Source organism: Mirounga angustirostris, unplaced genomic scaffold, assembly GCF_029215605.1.
Source record: "Mirounga angustirostris isolate CCGP_5_RB_7025 unplaced genomic scaffold, mMirAng1.0.hap1 SCAF_8, whole genome shotgun sequence".
Classification (NCBI taxonomy): Eukaryota; Metazoa; Chordata; class Mammalia; order Carnivora; family Phocidae; genus Mirounga; species Mirounga angustirostris.
The window spans coordinates 133,376,790-133,395,820 of record NW_026991716.1 but is presented as its reverse complement, the minus strand read 5'-3'; the positions used below and the strand labels follow the sequence as shown (position 1 = coordinate 133,395,820).

Genomic DNA, 19,031 nt, shown 5'->3' with positions numbered 1-19,031 from the left:
GAAGTACTATCAATAATGAAATGGCCAAAATGAAAATAAGAAAGAATAATTCATTTGTAAATTCTCTCCATAACAAATCCCCACAAACCACATTAGCTGAAATTTCTCAAATAAATACAGGTTCTATTTCTAAATGATACAGTCTTTACATTCACAATTCCATGTTCACAAATCGTTTATTATAGATAAAATTAAGGTAAAAAATTATGTGACTAGGAGGAGCTAATAAAATGTTGGATGATATGAGTAGGCTTGATGTTAAATTCTAATAAAATCTCAAACAACATTTAAATCTTTAATTTTATTCATAGATCTTGCCATTTACAACTTAAATTGTAATTGCACAGAAGAACAGCAATTGTGTAAGCAGAATTCAAAACCAAGAGTATTCCATGCAGAGTTGCTTTTAAATGTCCTCATATTCACAAATATAATGGAAAGCGCCAAAGCTTTATCTTAAAAATATTAACAAAAAAACTGAAGAACATAAAGATTCTACAAGATTTTGCCCTAAGCCTGCTTAATTCTCTGTATCATCTCCCTAGGCAACTATACCCTCTCCTAAATCCTCATCTTTTATCTATTCTCCTTAGGTGCCTATATATCCAGCTGGGTATCTCCCACCTTGATGTTCCACAGACACCAAATCTTCAAGATATACAAAATTACTACTGTATTCAGCAAAACAGTAAAAGTAAGTATCTTTGGGTAGCTGCGATATGGATACTTCAGTTCTTCTATACTAACGATCTTTCTTTTATTCCAGGTTATTAAGAATGATCCCACTCCAACCCAACCCACCAAATTATCTTTCTCAAGTTTTCAGCTCCTCCAGATTTGCCCACCCTAGTAACTAGTACCATATCATTTTATTTACCTCATCACTTAACCAAAGCCCTGGCACCACCCTCAACCTCATATCCAGCTCCCTATTACTAATAAATTTCTCTTGCATTCATCCCTTCTTCTCCCTATTATTACTCTAGTTGAGCCCCTCATCTTCTCTATGCTAATTTAACCTCCCTTCCCCCGATCTCATCCCGTTGCCCAGCCCTGCTCCAAAGATACTACTCATTTTACCAAAACACAATTTTAAAACCCTTCAGAATCTCCATTCCCTTTTGACTAAAAATGAGGTCTTATACACAGTGTACAAAGGCCTTTCATTACAGATCCTTGGCCAATTCTCATCATTCCTCCCATCCTATCCCCTTCCCAAAGTTACCATTTCCTCAAAAATGATCTTCGCCCTCTGCCTCACATAACATCTCCTGCCTCCTTCTGTGTACATCATGATATACCATAAAGAGCTTACACATAGTATACACAGGCTATATCACTATTTCTTGTATCATACTATTCACTATACTATCTTTTTTTTTAATTAAAGATTTTTATTTATTTATTTGACAGAGAGAGACACAGAGAGAGAGGGAACATGAGCAGGGGGAGGGGGAAAGGGAGAAGCAGGCTTCCTGCTGAGCAGAGATCCCAGGACCCTGGGACCATGACCCGAGCCGAAGGCAGACGCTTAATAACGACTGAGCCACCCAGGCGCCCCTCATTATACTACCTTCTAACTCTTTGTGGTAAAACATTCCCATTCCCACCCCTATTAGAATATGAGCTGAGAAAAAGAACACGGGTATCTAATTAACGCTGGTAACCACTCTGCAGAATATAATGCCTGACAGATGGCAAATATGCATAAAAAATAAAGCTCAAACAACTAGCAACTACTTCACAGCAGCATTCTTTCCAACCACTAGTTGCTATTACATGAAAACCCTCCTGGGATATCACTACATTCTAGCAACTGGAAAATTGTTATTAAAATTGAGTAAGTTACCTAACAATCTTGAAGGACTAGCAAAATGAAGGAAGCCCTCGCAGAATTATTTGGAATCATTAACTATTACAGCTCTAAGAGACCTAAGACATCTTAATCCTCTGATTTTGCAAATGAATAAAAGTACTGATTGGTGAATTTTGTACAAGGAATGATATGCTAGCCTCTGGCCAATTCCTTTAAAATGTCAATACCCTTCAGTTAAGTTGGTTACAACCCCTGTTCTCGTAATTGCCACCAAAGCAGAGATAGGCCTCTAAAAAAAGTTCTGAGTTCTCTGGCAGAATAGAGACAAGAATTCAGAAAATTCTGCTCAATAAGAGGAATTCCTATATAAAAAGGCACTTACTGGTTTATTAAAAGCTTGAAGAAAAAATACTCAAAGATAGAAGTTCTTTCTGCAATAAACATATAACATAATAAAAACTCATTCTGATGATTTTTATTCAATATTTAGCCAGGGACAATACTGAATAAAAATCAAAATAGATAAGCTGCACACAGTTCTGGAGCTTTTATTAGATTAAGTCTCCCCTATCAGGAGACTTTTTCCCTATTTTTTTTTTTTTTAAAGATTTTATGTATTTATTTGACAGAAAGAGAGAGAGCGCATAAGCAGGGGGAGCTGCAGGCAGAGGGAGAGGGAGAAGCAGGCTCCCCACTGAACAGAAAGCCTGATGCAGGCTTGATCCCAGGACCCTGGGATCATGACCCGAGCTGAAGGCAGACACTTAATTTACTGAGCCACCCAGGTGCCCCAACTTTTTCTGTATTTCAGGAAAACTATATAAGCAACTGCTTTCACCATGGTCCTCAAACTTTGGAGAGTATTTTAAGAATCATTCTCATTTTATCATTCATTAAAGCCTTAAAGAAAGACTGGCTGAATTACTATTACACATTTGAATAACATTTTTTAAAGATTCTATAACATACATGTATTTACCACTAAATTAAGTCTAGGTTCTCTGTCCCAATTAATGAAGTCTAACTTGTCATCTTCTAGTGAGTTAGTGTAGCTATACACTGAAAGCATCATGATTAAGAATCATTTTCAAATAATCACACGTCACAAAAAAGAGATGGGAACCAATGAGTCAAACTTCTAAAATTTGCCCCTTTGCTGCATTTTTTATCAAGTTTTCAGGAAAATGTTTGCTTTGCAAGTAATATGAAAACAATTTTTAACAGATAAAAATGTCACTAAATGAGGAAAAACAAGAAATATGCATTTCCAGCACACATCCATACACAAAAACTGAATGTAAACTCCATGATGGCAGAGGTTGTTTGTGGGTGGGGTTGTGTTTTCTTTTGGAATCTGTTTTGTACACCGTTAAATCTCTAGAGCCTAGAATAGTGTCTGTACTTGGTGGTAAGTACTCAGATTTTTGAATAAATTATTTTCACTAAGGAAGCTTTTTAAATTGTTTTTGATGTTCAAGTAAGATTATAAAGGCTGTAAGGAATATATTTTCTTGCTCAATTATAATTTTGACTTATTAAGTAGCATGTTATTAATCAAATTCTCAGGTTTCAAAGTTTGCGGCAGGAGCAAGCACAAAATGGCCCATGGCCTATTTTCATAGGCTCTCAAGCCAAGAACATTTTTTGTATTTTAAAAGAACTGTGAAAGACCAACAAGAATATGTGAAAGAGACCTTAAGTGGCTAACAAAACCTAAAATACTTACTATCTGGTCCTCTACAGAAACAGATTATTGCCCCCGTGAATGGAGATTCCATTCATGAGAGAAAAAAAGTTTTGCACACTTCCTTTGAATTGAATCTGCACTATTAGAAATGGATTTTTCACCTAAGACCTTCTCCATAACTAAATTTCTGAATTTTGGCTTGTTATTTGGTTTGAAGAATGTTAAGAAAAAAAATTTAACTATAGCATAAGTGGTTATGAATGCTGAAGCTAATAAAAAGGGAAGATTAAAGTTAATTTATGGTTAATGCTTTCCATACTAAAGAAATAACAAAAATGGATGAAGAAAAAAAAAAAAGGAACACAAACAGGAAAAAAAAAGTGAATCTAATTATATTTCAAACAAACAGCAGAACTATATTAAAGGGAAAAAACTAACCAAGCCATCTTTGAACACAGCATTTTGACTATATACCATCAGGTTAAACAAAAAATGAGCTATAAACAAATATTAAATTCTAGTTAATCGGTTTGTTTTCAGAGACATATGGTTTAGCAATTCTGAAACTACTTTGTGTGTTTCAGGTTTGAACGAATAACATGTAAATACATTGTGGATAACAGAAACTAGTTTTCTCACTATCAGAGAAAGGAATTACATACAGAATTGGAAAGGGGAAAGGCTAGAATGAACCCATGGCTTTTTAGATAGGCAGACAGTTAAAAAACAAAAATTTATGCTTTATATATATATATATATATGTAGATATACATACGTACATAAATATATATACATGTGTGTGTATATATATATATATATATATATATATATATTCTATTTTGATCCATTAATAAGTATCCACAAGAAGAAACCAGATCAGAGGCCCTTGGAGAAATGACTGACTCCAAGGCTAGGGTGGTAATATCTTACTACATAAGAAGCTAAATACTCAAAAGATAAGGAGCACACATCAAAAGGACACAAGAGACAGCCTGAAGTAGCTCTGACTGGTCAAAACTGAGACAATCTACATCAAAACCCCCCAATGAATAAAAAAGAATCCATGAGTTCATACTGATATGCATATATACATACATACATAAATGGGGAGAAGGAAAAACTCTTATAGAATGCCAATAATAAAGAAATGACAAAGAACATCACCTTTTGGCAATCATCCTACTACTGATTCAGGCCAAGAACTAAATGGGTGGCTTAAATGGGTGAAAGTTTGACCAGCAACAAGGTATGTGCTTAGTTTCAAAATACCTCCCCAAATGATACTTGTTACAAAGGGAAGAAACAGTAACTTTACAATGGAGAAACCTTGCAAAAAAAGTTAACATCCCTATTAGTGGGATAAACAGACATCATGTGCTTCCTGAGAACATAGTATCACTTTCTGGAGTATTCCTGCCAAAAGCGCATAACCTGAATCCAAACATGAAGCAACAGCAGACACATTCATATTGAAAGACTTGCAAAAATAACTGGCCTATTATCACTAAACATCAAAGGTCATAAAAAGTAAAGAAAGAGTTATAACCAACTATTTCAGATTAAAGGATACTAAAGAGACAAGATGAATGAATGCAAGATGTGGTATAGGATTTACTCTTCCTATTATCGCTAAACATCATCAAAGGTCATAAAAAGTAAAGAAAGAGTTATAACCAACTATTTCAGATTAAGGGATACTAAAGAGACAAGATGAATGAATGCAAGATGTGGTATGGGATTTACTCTTCCTATTAAGGACATTAATGATACAATCAATGAAATCTGAATAAGATCTGCAGACAATTGCATTATACCAATGTTAATTTCCTGATTTTGATCACTGTACTATGGCTATGTAAAAGAATATCACTGTAGAAAATAGTCATTTAAAAGTAAAAGTAAAAGGCATCATGAACTGCATTTCCCATCATAATGCCATAAAAAAAGTTTGCATGTGTTCATATTTATGTGGAGAGTGAACAAAAAAGCAAAAATGGTTAATTAACATAATTAGGTAAAGAAATCAGGATGAGGTGTACATAAAATTCTTTATCATTCTTGTAACTCTATAAATCTAAAGTTTTAAAGTTCAAAAGTGTGAAAAAATAAAGCTAATTTATAATTAGACACTATGCCAGTAAAAAGGAATTGTGGAAAACTAAGTGATAGTTCTCCTTTACACAGAAGGGTAAGAAAAACGACCAGAGGTTGAGACCTGGGGTCCTTCTCAGCTCTAATACTTAAAAGTAGCATTTTATTGGTAAAATCACAATGGTGGCCCGTTTTCTAGTCAGTAAAAGGAGGATAGCAGCTATCCTACTTTTCTCACAAGCTTATCCTAAAATTCCACTGAAACATGATGGTTGGGGAAAAGAGGGTCAGAATACAAAACACTATATTATAAAGTGGCTCACTTTTCAGTGTCTGGTAAACAAAAAGTATTTCAGAAATACCTAAGCCAGACATTTTTCATCACAGAAAGCTACTACAGAAAGTAGACACCACTGTATGTTTTGGTTTGTAAAAATTTTAACTTATTCAACATTCTTTTTACCCATATACTTCAAATATTTTAATAAATTCAAATACCCTATTTTTTTTACCATAAAATTTTATAGTGTAAGAATCTTACTAAATTTTAAAAAGCCATTAACTAGGGCTTGGTCAACTTATTTTTTTTAATTAAAATATAACTGAGAGAACACTGTATTAGTTTCAGGTATACCAGTAAACCTTTTAGGTGCTGTCACCAGTATAAAAAAGATCTTTAAACCATTCCCCAAGTTCTACACACTAAGATATAAGAAACATGATCCAAGTGTTTCATCTTTCACTCACAAGCTACTCAAATTAGCCCTGAGGAGTCCAATCAAATTTAAAAAGTGTTTATAAGAAAGAGACCAAATTTTATCATGTACTTAATCAAAAGTTCATTTTAAAAACAGTTATATTCTTTCAAATTCCTAAAGGTTTGGTCACCACTTAAGCTTTTTTTAAAAAATCATTTGCACCTGGAGACTAATTAATATCTCATTGACAAAAAGAAACATTCTTAAAGCTGTTATCTTTTAACAACAGTTATATTCCAAAACAGATTTTTTTAAAAATACATGACAAAAAAATTGGTGTAAAATAAAACTTAATGTAGCTCATCTTATTTTGCCGTTGTTGAAAACATGTTTAAATAAGTCTACTTGCTCAATCTCTATTTTGGATAGCAGACGAGCTTTCTAGACTCTAAGGCAAAATGGTGAGAGAAGAGCAAGCAGAACTGCGCCTGCAGAGAAGGGCTGCAACCAGCCCAACCACAGCAAAACCCCCAGTCAGCCATGCCTGCACAGCCTCACTAGCTCCACAGCAGGGTCACTCATTGCACACAAGGCTGATGAAGTGGGGGGAAAAAAAAAAAAAAGATTACAAGAACATTAGCTCCAAGAGGGTATGCTTCCTGTTTGTCTTGTTTACCAATGTATACCAGCAGAAAGAAAAATGCCTGGTACACGGTAAGCACTTCAGCACTGGTTAAATGAATGAAAGAATGAAATGCTAGGTCTTTCAAATCAACCTATGTAAATTATAATAAGTTGCAGAAGTATTCTAAAAAATTTGGAATACAGTAACTTACTAGCCATAACTATCTTTAAAAAACATTAATATCCTATATTCCCCATACTGACTAACTGTAGTGATGTCAAAGTTACTAAGATACTTCCTGACCTACAGCAGATACCAGAATGCATTTACATATCCTTCCCTGAGTTTCAAATATGGTGTATCAGAAATGCTTGTAAAGCAGAATTAGAAGACCAAATAAATGCATAAAATTAAAATCAAAGCACAAATGCATCGTTTACCATCAAACTTGAGATAGCATTAACTCAGATAAGAAATTACAGGCTACAGAAACATTTCTCATCAGCATTTATTTCTCATAATAGTAGCACTACCAAAATCTGCTCCTCTATAATTAGAAAACCAAAAATTTGATTGTCTTTTTTTGTATCTCCATCCCTACAGCATATCTGTCAATGATCTGTCATCTTATAGTTTGAAGAACTTCCTCAAAATATAAGATGGATTTTATTCCCAATCATCAAATTAATAAGCTTGCAATTTATTCATGTTAAATAAGTAATACTGTATTCCTTTTACAATACAGTAAAATTATGTGGAGCAGAATGCAAGTAAATGCAACAAGAGTATATATGATTTATGTTCACTATTAAGCACAATAACTTTTTTTTTCAGTTAACCTATTATTTGTGAAGAAATTCAACTATTCCCTACATGTTCTCTTTAAGATTACTAATTCATTTGAAGTGACAAACTTTATTCTGCTTCCCAATTACTACCCATATAATCAAGACATCATTTCACTACCAATTTAAACCTAATATTTTCCAAAGGGCCTGCCTTATGTGCGTTATAATCATCTTACTATGCTTCTTGTGTCCATGCTGCTGGAAAAGCAGTCTGTACAAGCAGGAGTAGAGGCACAATCCTGAGAGAGAGGAGTAGAGAAAGATGTTGAGAAAACAAAACCAGATAAAATGAGCTCACTCGAGTTCAGGAGCTCAGCCAGTGTTCAAGGTCAAGGTTGATTACATTCTCTCATACCATTTTGAGTTAGAAGTTGTCCAATAACAGGAAAACTGGCCCTAGAAAGAGATATCTGAAATTCCATGTACAAATAGTAATATCACTTATTCTAAGCCAACTATACTTCTAAAAAAAAGCAGCAAGTGATCATAAAATATGACTATTTAGGAAACTGGGGAATACAGATGTCCCCTAAATGTCAATCAAAATTACTATAACAAACTCAATGCTAGCCTAGAATAAAATGATAGAGCTATTGCAGTCTTGCCAAAAATTTTTTATATTTATCTTGAATGATTAAGACTGTAACACTCTCAAAGCAGTCTCAAAAAATCATTATCATCGATCTCAATTATCCTTGTTTTCTAAATTTTTAAAATAATAAGGAAAAAACCCCACAACTTTTACCATTTGTTGTTTTAAATTGAAAAACAGTAAAGAAAAAAAAAGTTTGAAAATAGCATAATTACAGAACGAAGCTTAGGATGGATTTAATCTAACTGGAACCTTCAAATGCAATAGCTCCCTCCCAACGCTCCCTCCTTAATAAGTGAAAATTACAAAAAGATCAGAGTTCTGATTTAAAGTTTTCCACCTCATCTCCTAGACTCCCACAGTGCCATAAAATGACCTTCAAAAAAAAAAAATCCTTATATGTACTAAGTCCTCCCCAAAATTAATTCTATATTTAATCAAAGAATCCTCTAACAGGGAACCTAAATATAAACTCAATCATCTACTTTACACAGAGGAAACCAAATGTCCAGAAATGTTAACTACCTTGGTCCAAGTCATTCAATCCCAAGTACATCATTCATTCATTCATTCAAGAAATCTTTGACACACAGTATGTATTTAAGGTACTGAGCTATGTACTGAGGATATGAAGCAATGAAAATATATGGTCACGGGCGCCTGGGTGGCTCAGTCGGTTAAGCGTCTGCCTTCGGCTCAGGTCATGATCCCAGGGTCCTGGGATCAAGCCCCGCATCGGGCTCCCTGCTCGGTGGGGAGCCTGCTTTTCCCTCTCTCTCTGCTGCTGCCCCTGCTTGTGCTCTATCCCTCTCTCTTTCTCAAATAAATAATGAAATCTTAAAAAAAATTAAAAAAAAAAAGAAAATATATGGTCACTATCCTCATGAACCTTACAGTCTGGTGGGAAAGATTTATTACTATGTTATTTCCAGTAATCACTAGAAGGGAAAGTACAATTTTTTTAAGACCGTGTAACGGGAACTAAATCAGTGATTCTCAACCAAGGTCTATTTTGTTCCCCAAGGGACATCTGATAATGTCTGGAGACATTTCTGGTTGTCACAATAGTGGCACCTTGTGGGTAGAGGCCAGGATTACTGCTAAACATCATATAATGCACAGGACAGCTCCTCACAGCAAACAGTTATCCACACCAAAATATCAATAGTACTGAGGTTGAGAAATTCTCATCTAAACCGCTGGGGCACGGAGGGACTAGTGAAGGGTTCCTTCCTTTACAACACTAAGTATGCTGTATCTTTAAGGGAGTTTCACAAGGTAGAAACAAAAAAAGATGGTTTGATTGATCCAATTAGCCAGAACACCCACTGGAAAGTTAAAATAGGAAAGACTAAGGAAAGGAAAAGGAGAGAGATTCCCTGATAGGTGAAAATGAAACAAAAAAATGCAAAGTTTTATAGCTGCTTCACATAAAATCCCTTTCTTGAACCACAGACAAAAGGAAAACATACAAATAAAAAACAGATTTCACAGGCTTTTATTATTCCCTCTACCTTTTCCACTGTTCACCATCCCATGTCTACTACTAGATACTGCTGGGAAAAGTATATAAACTCCTGTAGTTAGACAAATGTACACTCGGGAAACAAAAGTGGAAATGGAGTAAAGCAGAGATGGGATTTCACTTTTGATGTGAAAGACAAGGCATGGAAGAGGAAAATGTCCTGGATGTTAAGGGGACTCTGGAAAGTCTGCATCCTGGAATAGTTTAAAGAGTAAGCTATCTGACTAACTGAAGAGTCCTAAAGACAAAAAACTCTAAGAATTTAGGCATCCTAAAGATGTTAAAAGGTACTAGAATCATCTCAGAATTTATGAACCAAGGTAAATCCAAAATTTAAATTGGAATAATTTTCCTGACACATCTCGCACCTACATATCTGGGCCTTTAGCTAACCACTCAGCCTTTTCTGAGCAGCAAGAGAAATGGATCATGATGGAAAAAACAACCATAGTAATGCAACAAGCTATACAAAGAACTTAGGGGGGAAAAAAAACCTGATCACTAATATTTGATTATCTGAAAGTGTTAACTTGTTGAAGTATAGTAACGGTACTGACACTTTTTTTTTTAAGTCCTTAAAAATTAAAAGAATCCAATATACAAGTAAAAGTCATCTCCTCCAGTTACTTTGCCTAAGCATAACCAATGCATAACAGATTCTTCTATTTGCCATGTATTAAGAGTTCCTATATTATCCAAGTGCCCTCTCCAATTAAGTTATAGTTTTCTAAGGAAAGAGTCACGCATTGCTATTCTCTTCCTTCTTTCCAAAAACAAAAACAATAACCTTACCATAATGACCACCATACAGTGGCATTCTTAAGGACAAAGTACAGATATGCAGCTCACATAAAACTGCTGCCTTCGAGTAATCAACCAACTGTGGTCCTAAAAACGGAATTTAAGCAGACCAATGAGACCCTTTTCACTGAAGTGAGAACTCTAAACCTTCATAACAAGGATATGCCACAATCTTAGAGCAGCTACAACTATGGCACTTGTAATGATAATAATTCTTTCAAAGTTAACTGCTCAGGTCAAGCATAGACTCTTAGGGAGTCTTATATACCAATCTGAACAAACTTTCTTTCATCATTTCAGAACTGACATTACTATTCATGGGATTAACTCATCACAATGATAATGCTTAACTGTAAATTATGGCTTTCTCACAAAACTAGCACAGTGGGCACTTAAGTATCAATTTTCAGGCCTCAATCTCATTGACCCCATGCCAAGAGGAATTTACCTCATAAAGGATCTTCTGACAGTGACTCTGAACACAGGGAAGGAGAGGCCACAGACCCATTTGAGAGATTATGATTCTTGGGAGTGGGGGCAGTTGCATATGTTGACCATGACTCATAAATACCCTACGTAAGGTCATGGATTTTCAGACTGAAACGCATCTGGCTCAATTGGTAGAGCATGCAACTCCCGATCTCAGGGTTTTGAGTTTGAGGCCCATGTTGGGTATAAAGATAACTTAAAAATAAAATCTTAAAAAAAAAAAAAAAACCTATATTCTTAACTTTAGTATCTCTGGCATGTTCTTATTTTCAAGCCAATGCTAGAAGGGGGAGGGTGGATTGTCTTTAAAAAATCTGAGAATTAGCAAGCATTTCATATTTTAAATAGGCCTTTAAAAGCCAAATTCACTCTACTATAACTCAAAATTCCTTTATTTTTGCACTTTGCAATATGTGATTTAATGGAAAATATTCATTACTGAATTATTCCCTATTATATGCTTACTTGCAACAACGTTTTTACATCAGCAAGCATTAGACATTCACAAAAACTATATTCAAAATCAGAAAAAAAATTATGTATTTTGTGTTTAAAATAAAAAGGATATTCTTCTGAATCTTCTTTAAATATAATTTCTTTCCCCAACTCTGTGACTGTATTGTTACTATTATCAAGCTAACTCCACATTCAAACATGGTTAAGTTTGAGCATGTTAGTAAATAAAGGAGTTAAAAGATCTTCTAAGTTCTTTCAAATCCACAGGGAGAAAGAAGAGAGTGCTACATACACTAAAATGGGACTGCTACTGCCAATCTCAAATTCCTGTAAAGGTTAGATGAGAAAAAAGGTCAAATACCTAGCTAGCCATGTAAATGTTAGGCTCCCTATCCTTAAGGGAAATACTAAAACGAAAACCAATTTATCATTTTATTCCACTGTGCTCTATTGTGACTACCACACCTTTTTTCTATCCACTACATGAGAGATCCTATTCAGAATTTTGTGGGAGGAAGAGGTGCTGGGAGTGAGGGAGGATACATATTAGGAACCCCCTAGACAAACAGGAGAGACGATCAAAAAGGTGTGGGCTAGGAGCACCTCGCTGGCTCAGTGGGAAGAGCGTGCAACTCTTGATCTCCGGGTCATGAGTTCCAGGCTCACCGCAGATGCAGACATTACTAAAAAAAATAAACTTTAAAAAAACGGGGGGGGGGGGGGGATGGATAAAATCAAATAACTGCAATGGAAATGAGAGAAAGGATTTTTTTTATAGTTTTTAAAAAGTTTAACATTCTATAGTGATGTATGTAGCACACAAAAAGGCTACACAGCTGTTTTCTTTCCTGAACAGTTGTGCAACTATTAACAAGAAGTTGGAACATATAGTACCGTTAAATACGTTTTCTTCTAGAATTTACGTGCTATAAAGTATTGCTGGGAGAACCAAATTTTCTAATTATCAGCTATAAATTCCTAAATAAAAATGAAAAAAAGATTCTCAAATCTATTGCGCTATATATCAAGAAGTGGTTAAAAAAAGTGTTTGCTTTCATATAACTGTGTCACTACTATGTACTCTAATATGGAGAGTCCAACTCAAATGAATGTTATCTAACTTTCAGCCCTTTGCTAAGCTTCCCAAATGCTAATTCTTAAAAGAAGAGAAAGAAAAAATAAAAGAAACAAAATTGTGAAACAGCTTTTGAAAGTAGTGTCCTGCTGGGATTATCACAGCAGTATGTCTGGTATTTTAAGAGGTGAATATTTAAGATTTTGTTAATCATACTGTCGAATAGACTATTAGCACTTCACACCAAAAGTTCATAAGATTTATGCGATTTTAGTTAATATCACATTAAAAATTTTCTTCCAAGGCATACAGGTAAGATTAATTCCGGTTGTGTAGATAGGTACTTGTTATGTTTAATGTTTGCACTAGGGTCTACTTAAATCGGAGTTTTAAAAAAATTAACATACTTCCTCGAAACCTACCTCCTTTCAGACTAGTAAATTCAATTAGACAGTGAAAACTGGACACCCGCTTCTTTTCTAGTGTTAGATTCCACGTGTGATTGAGCCCGTGGGAAATGCTCCCCCAGCATTTTCCCCTCTCGAAGCACAGACCTCTCTCCCTAACCATTTGTCTTTTTTGTCCTGACGACGGGAGAAGGGGGAAGTAAGGTACGATCAACCGCAGAAAACCCTGCCTCCGATCAGCCACTCTCTCAGCGTTAAGTCCCGAGCTGGCACGTTACCTAGCCAACAGTGTCTCAAATACAAACAGTACGTAAAACGTGACCCCTGCAGGTCCCCTTCCTGTACTACCCCCACCGGCCCCTGCCTCATTAAGCACCACGGGGAGGCCTGGGCAGTGACGTCCGGCGAGCGGTTAAAATCCCGCAGGCCCAGGAAAGAGGTGGGCGGGCCAGGCCTCGGCGGAACTGACCCCGAGAGACCTGCCAGGAGCCTCCGGGGGAGGGCCCTAAGGGGCCTTCCCTCCAAACCCTCAGCCACTCAATGGGGCGCTGGAGACACCGGAACCTCCCTCCGCCCCGGGGCGGCCCTCCCCCGGCCCTCCCCTCGGACTCGGAGGAGGGGCGCGGGGCAGAGAAACACCCCTCCCCCCCCGACACAGCTAGGCCGCCTCTCGCCCCACCCTGGGAAACCCTGCAGGCCCGCACCCACCCGGCTCCCGCGGGCCTAGTCCCGGCGGGAGGCGTGGGCAGGAGGGGGGGCGAGGCTGCAATACCAACCTCGCTATTGAAGGTTTTCACAGCCTCCATGTTGTCGGTGCGGAGGCCCCGAGCCCGGCGGCGGAAGAGGCGGCGGCCACTGCGCTGGGTGGGGAGAGCGAGACGGGGGCGGCGGCGCGGCCGCGCGGAGGGGCGCCGGCGGGAGCCCCGGCTGCTGCGACCCCGGGACGGGAGTGGGAGGGCAGGCACTGGCAGGGAAGGGCTCCCTCAGGGGCAGCGAGGCCCCGGCATGGCCGCTAGGGCGGGCGGAGCGCCGGTCTGGGGAACACAGGCGCTGCCGGGGCGGGTCGGCAGCGGGCGGGGGAGGGGCTGGGCCGCGGCGCCTTCTCTTCTCCGCCCCGCTCGGTCTCGGTCCTCCGCCCTCTAGCCCCGTCCCCTACACTCTCCACCCCCTCCTTCTTCTTCCTTCGTCAGACTCCTGTTTCACCTCCCCGCCGCTCGGGCCGCAGGAACCAGCAGCGCACAGCGAAGACGGAGGAGGAAGCGCTGGCAGCAGCGGCTGCGGCATCCAATATGGCGGACGCGAGTCGGGCCGCGCAGCTCGGAGATCCGCGGCGCCGGCCAGCGCGCCCCCTGGTGACTGGACCGCGCGGGCCCGAGCGGCCGCGCGGAAACCATCGAGCGAGCGCGGGCCAGAGCGTCGCCTCTCGGAGGTCCCGCTCCGCTCGGCCCGGGGCCGCCCGCGCCTCGCCCCCTCCCCGCGCCTTGCAGACGCGGGAGCGAGCGCTGCGGCCGCGCCGAGCGCCTCGGCCCGCCCTTGGAGGCCCCTGCAAAGCGTTACTCCGAGGAATGCCTAAGAGTCCCCGGAACGCGACAAGTTTGGGAAATAATGCCCACGTTTCCGTTGTTTCCAAGTAGATTGGTCCTTTTACGTGAGCTGTTGGGTTCAGTTGTTTTTCAGAACTTTACTGGACAGTGGCCTAAAGGTTAACAGCCCAAAGAAAAGTTCCTAATCATTCCTTTATTTAGTAACGATGTGTCCATGCATTTTAATAGCGTCGGGAGGAAATGTGAGAAACAAAGCTTCGGATCCGGGTGGGGGCAGGGGGACGAGGGAAGCACGCACGCAGCCAGCAAGCAGCTCCGAGCAGGAAATGCACGCTGCATAAAATCCAGGGGGACTGGTGCACAGACAATGAGTGCATTTGTCTGTGCCGCGGGAAGCGGGTCCCAGGCGCACAAGATTTGGATAGGTGAAAGGGAACTCATGTTTAATGGAAGATGAATTATTCTGAAGGAATTTTGCTCTAGGCCGTTTGGAGTTAAGACGGTGAATTCGAAGGTATTCGAAGATGAAGAAAGATGCTGCTAGCAAAATGCCTTCTCCCACTTGGTGCAAATGTAAAATAACCAATACCAAATTAAAAGCGAACATTAATTGAAATTAAAAGTTAGGGTGTACCACTGAACCCCAAACGCCGCTGTCCTCTTGCTGAAAGCCCTTTTTTTCAGCGGTCACCTCCCAAGTTCATTCAACGAGAAGGGAGGGAAATGGCAGAATTTTATGCTGGGGGACTGTTGGACCCAAGGTACTTTGGTATAAGATCTGAGCCCAAAGCCTATGAAACTGAGAAAGGCGGACCCTTCTTGACTTCTTAGGGTCCGGGTCTACTTCATTAAAACAACTTTAATATAGGGGCTGACTACTTAAAAGGTAAAAAGGATAACTTCTTCGTCAGTAAGAGCTTATATTTTCACCTTCAGAATCTCAAATGTGGTCACAAAAGTTCTCCATCACCATTGGCCTCCAATCCTCATAGGCCTACCCGTTTTGATTTCTGGTCAACAATTGCTGTAGCCTTCTAACGGTTCTCCTGCTTGTCTTCCTAGGATTCATTCTCCAGACTAGCCAGAGGGACTTTTTGTTGTTGTTATTAAGACACAAGTCAGATGAGGTCTGACTTATATCCCTTTAGGATTTTCTCATTGCTCTTCAGATATTGTCAATAACCTCTTTCTAGGGCCTGAAGTTCCCTGCCTACCACAATCCATTCTACTCTGCTTTACTCTCTTCGTTCTGGTCACACTGGCCTCCTTTCTGTTCCTTGGCAACACAAAGCATTTTCCCACCTAGAACACTTCTATGTGCCCCTTCCCTCTGGGATGCTGATGCTTGTGTTCTTTTCATAGCTGACTCTTCATCCTGTCTTCCTCCTGCAAGAGGTCTCTTCCAATCAGTCCATCTAAAGGAGCATGCCATGACTTGCATAAGTACCCCACTCAGTATGATTCATGCCAGATTCTAAAGCTCAACATTCACTGCTTTGGTCTGTCAGGGATTATTTATTCAGTCATTCATTAATGAATGTTGACCGAATTACTTAGGCCTGAGAGAGTGAAATGCAATACAAGCTAAAAAATAAAATCAGTTGTTAATATGTTACATGGCTTGATTTTATAAAGCTTACACACCCAGAAAGATAGCAGTCGGCATACTTTGATCAAGGGAAGGAAAAGAGAGGGAAGAAAGAAAAAAAAAGAGGACAGCCTAAGCACTCAAGATGAGAAGGAAGTAAAGCAAGAGGAAAAGTAGAGAAAGATCAGAGGGGCTACAGGAAGTCTGGAGGCCCAGTGCAATGACTAAGTACAAAGTTTATGAACAACCACACATACCACAATGTGAAAATGTCAATACGCGTATCTATAGTATATGTATGTATGTGTATTAGGATTCCAATTCCCAATATACCAACCAATTCAAGCTAGCTTAAGCATACAAGAATTCATTATTATTAGGATGTGGGTAGTTTTTGTCCTGATTCCAAAGTCAGGAATGCCAATGGCCTAAAGAACCAGAATATAGAAAGCCTAAAAGGCAGCCTACTTACCTGTTTTAGTTTTCTTTCTGTTGCTTTATCCAACTCTGTTTTGCTAGTGAGATATGACTTGTGCTCCTGGTTTTATAATCCTAGATACCTAGAAGACTTGACTGAAAACTTCTCCAAATTCCTAAGGGAAGGAGAAGGAATTTGAGGGGCCCAGTTTGGATTAGGTGACAATCACCAAAAAAACTGAAGATCACTAATTCATATTTTGAGGAAGAATTATATGGGAAACAGCACACAGACGTATTCCTGTCCCTGGAAGAGATATGCCCAATTATAAATTATGAAATTCATATTTTAGAGTTTATGACATTCTCTTCTGAATGTGGTTATCATTGGCCTGTCCCCTAGGACTAAATCATTTCTGGAAATAACTCATAAGCTCTAATTCAGCCACAGGCAAAAGGTCAGAGTCAAAAACAGAGTCTGGAGCAGTACTCACTATAGAACTTCTGGGATCATGGGAATGTTCTCTATCTGTGACAGCCACTCAATTCAGTAGCACAGGCTCTGTGTGGTTATTATGTTCTCAAAATATGGCTAGAACAACGGAGGGGATGGATTTTTATTTTTATTTCACTTTATTTGACTCAAGTTTGGACATGTGCTAGTGACGACCCAATTAGAAAGCAGAGGGCTAGCTAGAGAGGACCTACTCCCATGGATAGGGCACTTCCTAGATATGGGGAAGTAGTTGTAAGGTGATACTAACCAAAAATCAACTTGATTATTAGCTATCAAAAGTAATGATATATGCATATGAGTTTTTTCAAACTGGGGCAAAAACCTGGAGCATTGTCTAACCCAAAACTAATTCCCATCCAATGGAAAAAAAAAGAAAACTTGAGAATCCTTAGGAAACATTCTGGAATGGTTTAGGAAATTAGGGTATAGAGACAAATGGAATATTATACAGCCAGTAAAAAAAAAATGATTAGACTGTGGGAAATGGTATAGTGGTTCCTCAAAAACTAAACAGAATTAACCATATGATCCAGCAATTCTACTTCTGGGTGTATGTCCAAAAGAACTGAAAGAAAGGACTTGAACAGATACTTGTACACCCATATTCATAGCAGCACTATTCACAATAACTAAAAGGTGGCAGTAGCCCAAGTATCCATTGATTGATGAATGGATAAATAAAATGTGGTATAGTCACATATAATGGAATATTACTCAACTTTAAAATGGAAGGAAATTCTGACATGTACCACAACATTCATGAACCTTGAAGACATTATGCTAAGTGAAATAAACCAGACACAAAAAGACAAATATTATATGATTCCATTACATAAGATACCTAGAATAGTCAGATTCATGGAGACAGAGAGTGGATGGCGGCTGCCGGAGGGGCAGGAATGGGGAGTTAGTGTTTAATGAGTATAGGGTTCATTTGGGGAAGATGAAAATGTTCTGGAGATGGATGGTGATGATAGTTTCACAACAATGTGAATGTTCTTAATGCCACAGAAATGTATACTTAAAAATAGTTAAAATGGTAAATTTTATGTCAGTTAAATTTAACCACAATAATTTCTTTTAATGGTTAGAATAAGACTAGAAATAATGGGAAATGCATTTGATAGACTATTAGGTACACAGGAGTAAGATAAACTGTTAATGTATTTTAGCTCCTAAAGTATATATGCAAAAAGTGAAAAATCGTATTTGAAAAATATAGTGTGCTGGGATTGTGAGGTAGTTTTTTTTTTTTTTTAAGATTTTATTTTTAAGTAATCTCTACACCCAACAACCCCAAGATTAGGAGTCACGTGCTCTACAGGCTGATCCAGGCAGGCACCCTTGTGAGATTGTTTTTAATAACAATTTTGCCCCTTTTCATTAATTTCAGGATTTTATATCTCATTTTTTTAAGAATTTATTTCAAGTCCCTTCTTTCATAATATCATTTATTATGCACATGCACATGCATGAGGGGAGGGGCAGAGGGAGAGGGAGAGAGAATCTCAAGCAGACTCCACACAGAACACAGAGCCCCACGCAGGGTGGATCCCACGACCCCAAGATCATGACCTGAGCCAAAATCAAGAGTCAGACGCCCAACCAACTATGCCATCCAGGCGCCCGTCTCATTTTTTTTAAATAGGCACACTATAATTCACGAAACTTGACACTGAAAACAAGTATTATTCCCTGAGAGAATCATAAGATACTGAAGGTACAAAGTAAACATTTTGCTTTCACCAGCTTAAACTAAGTAGGAATTTTGAATTTGGTAGGTGTGTTCTGTTTTCTGTTAAAGAGTTAATTCTTTAAATGGCTAAAGGTAAAACAGAAGACATCATCATTAATA

At 38.6% G+C, this 19,031-nt stretch overlaps 1 protein-coding gene and 1 long non-coding RNA gene across 11 annotated transcripts in view; one reads left to right on the top strand and one right to left on the bottom strand.

Moving 5' to 3' along the window:
* Positions 1-14,474, bottom strand: part of SCAF8 (SR-related CTD associated factor 8) — a 185,262-nt gene extending 170,788 nt beyond the window's left edge. For 7 of the 10 annotated variants that reach the window (XR_010413816.1, XR_010413818.1, XR_010413817.1 and 4 more), the window contains exons 1-2: positions 13,887-14,011; positions 7,942-8,004 (exon numbers count right to left, since the gene is read on the bottom strand). Coding sequence is in view for 6 of the 10 variants with exons in the window: in XM_054505611.2 (XP_054361586.1) it covers positions 7,942-8,004; positions 13,887-13,916 (93 nt within the window). In the remaining 4 variants the exon portion in view is untranslated. Of the gene's footprint in view, positions 1-7,941; positions 8,005-13,886; positions 14,041-14,266 lie in introns of those variants that run through there. The other 3 variants (XM_045865792.3, XM_045865791.3, XM_045865787.3) reach the window with 3 other exon arrangements.
* On the top strand, positions 13,836-16,134 carry LOC135365632 (uncharacterized). The gene is made up of 2 exons (XR_010413819.1): positions 13,836-13,974; positions 14,301-16,134. It is a non-coding gene; the product is annotated as an uncharacterized LOC135365632 (long non-coding RNA).
* The last annotated feature ends 2,897 nt before the right edge of the window (positions 16,135-19,031 follow it).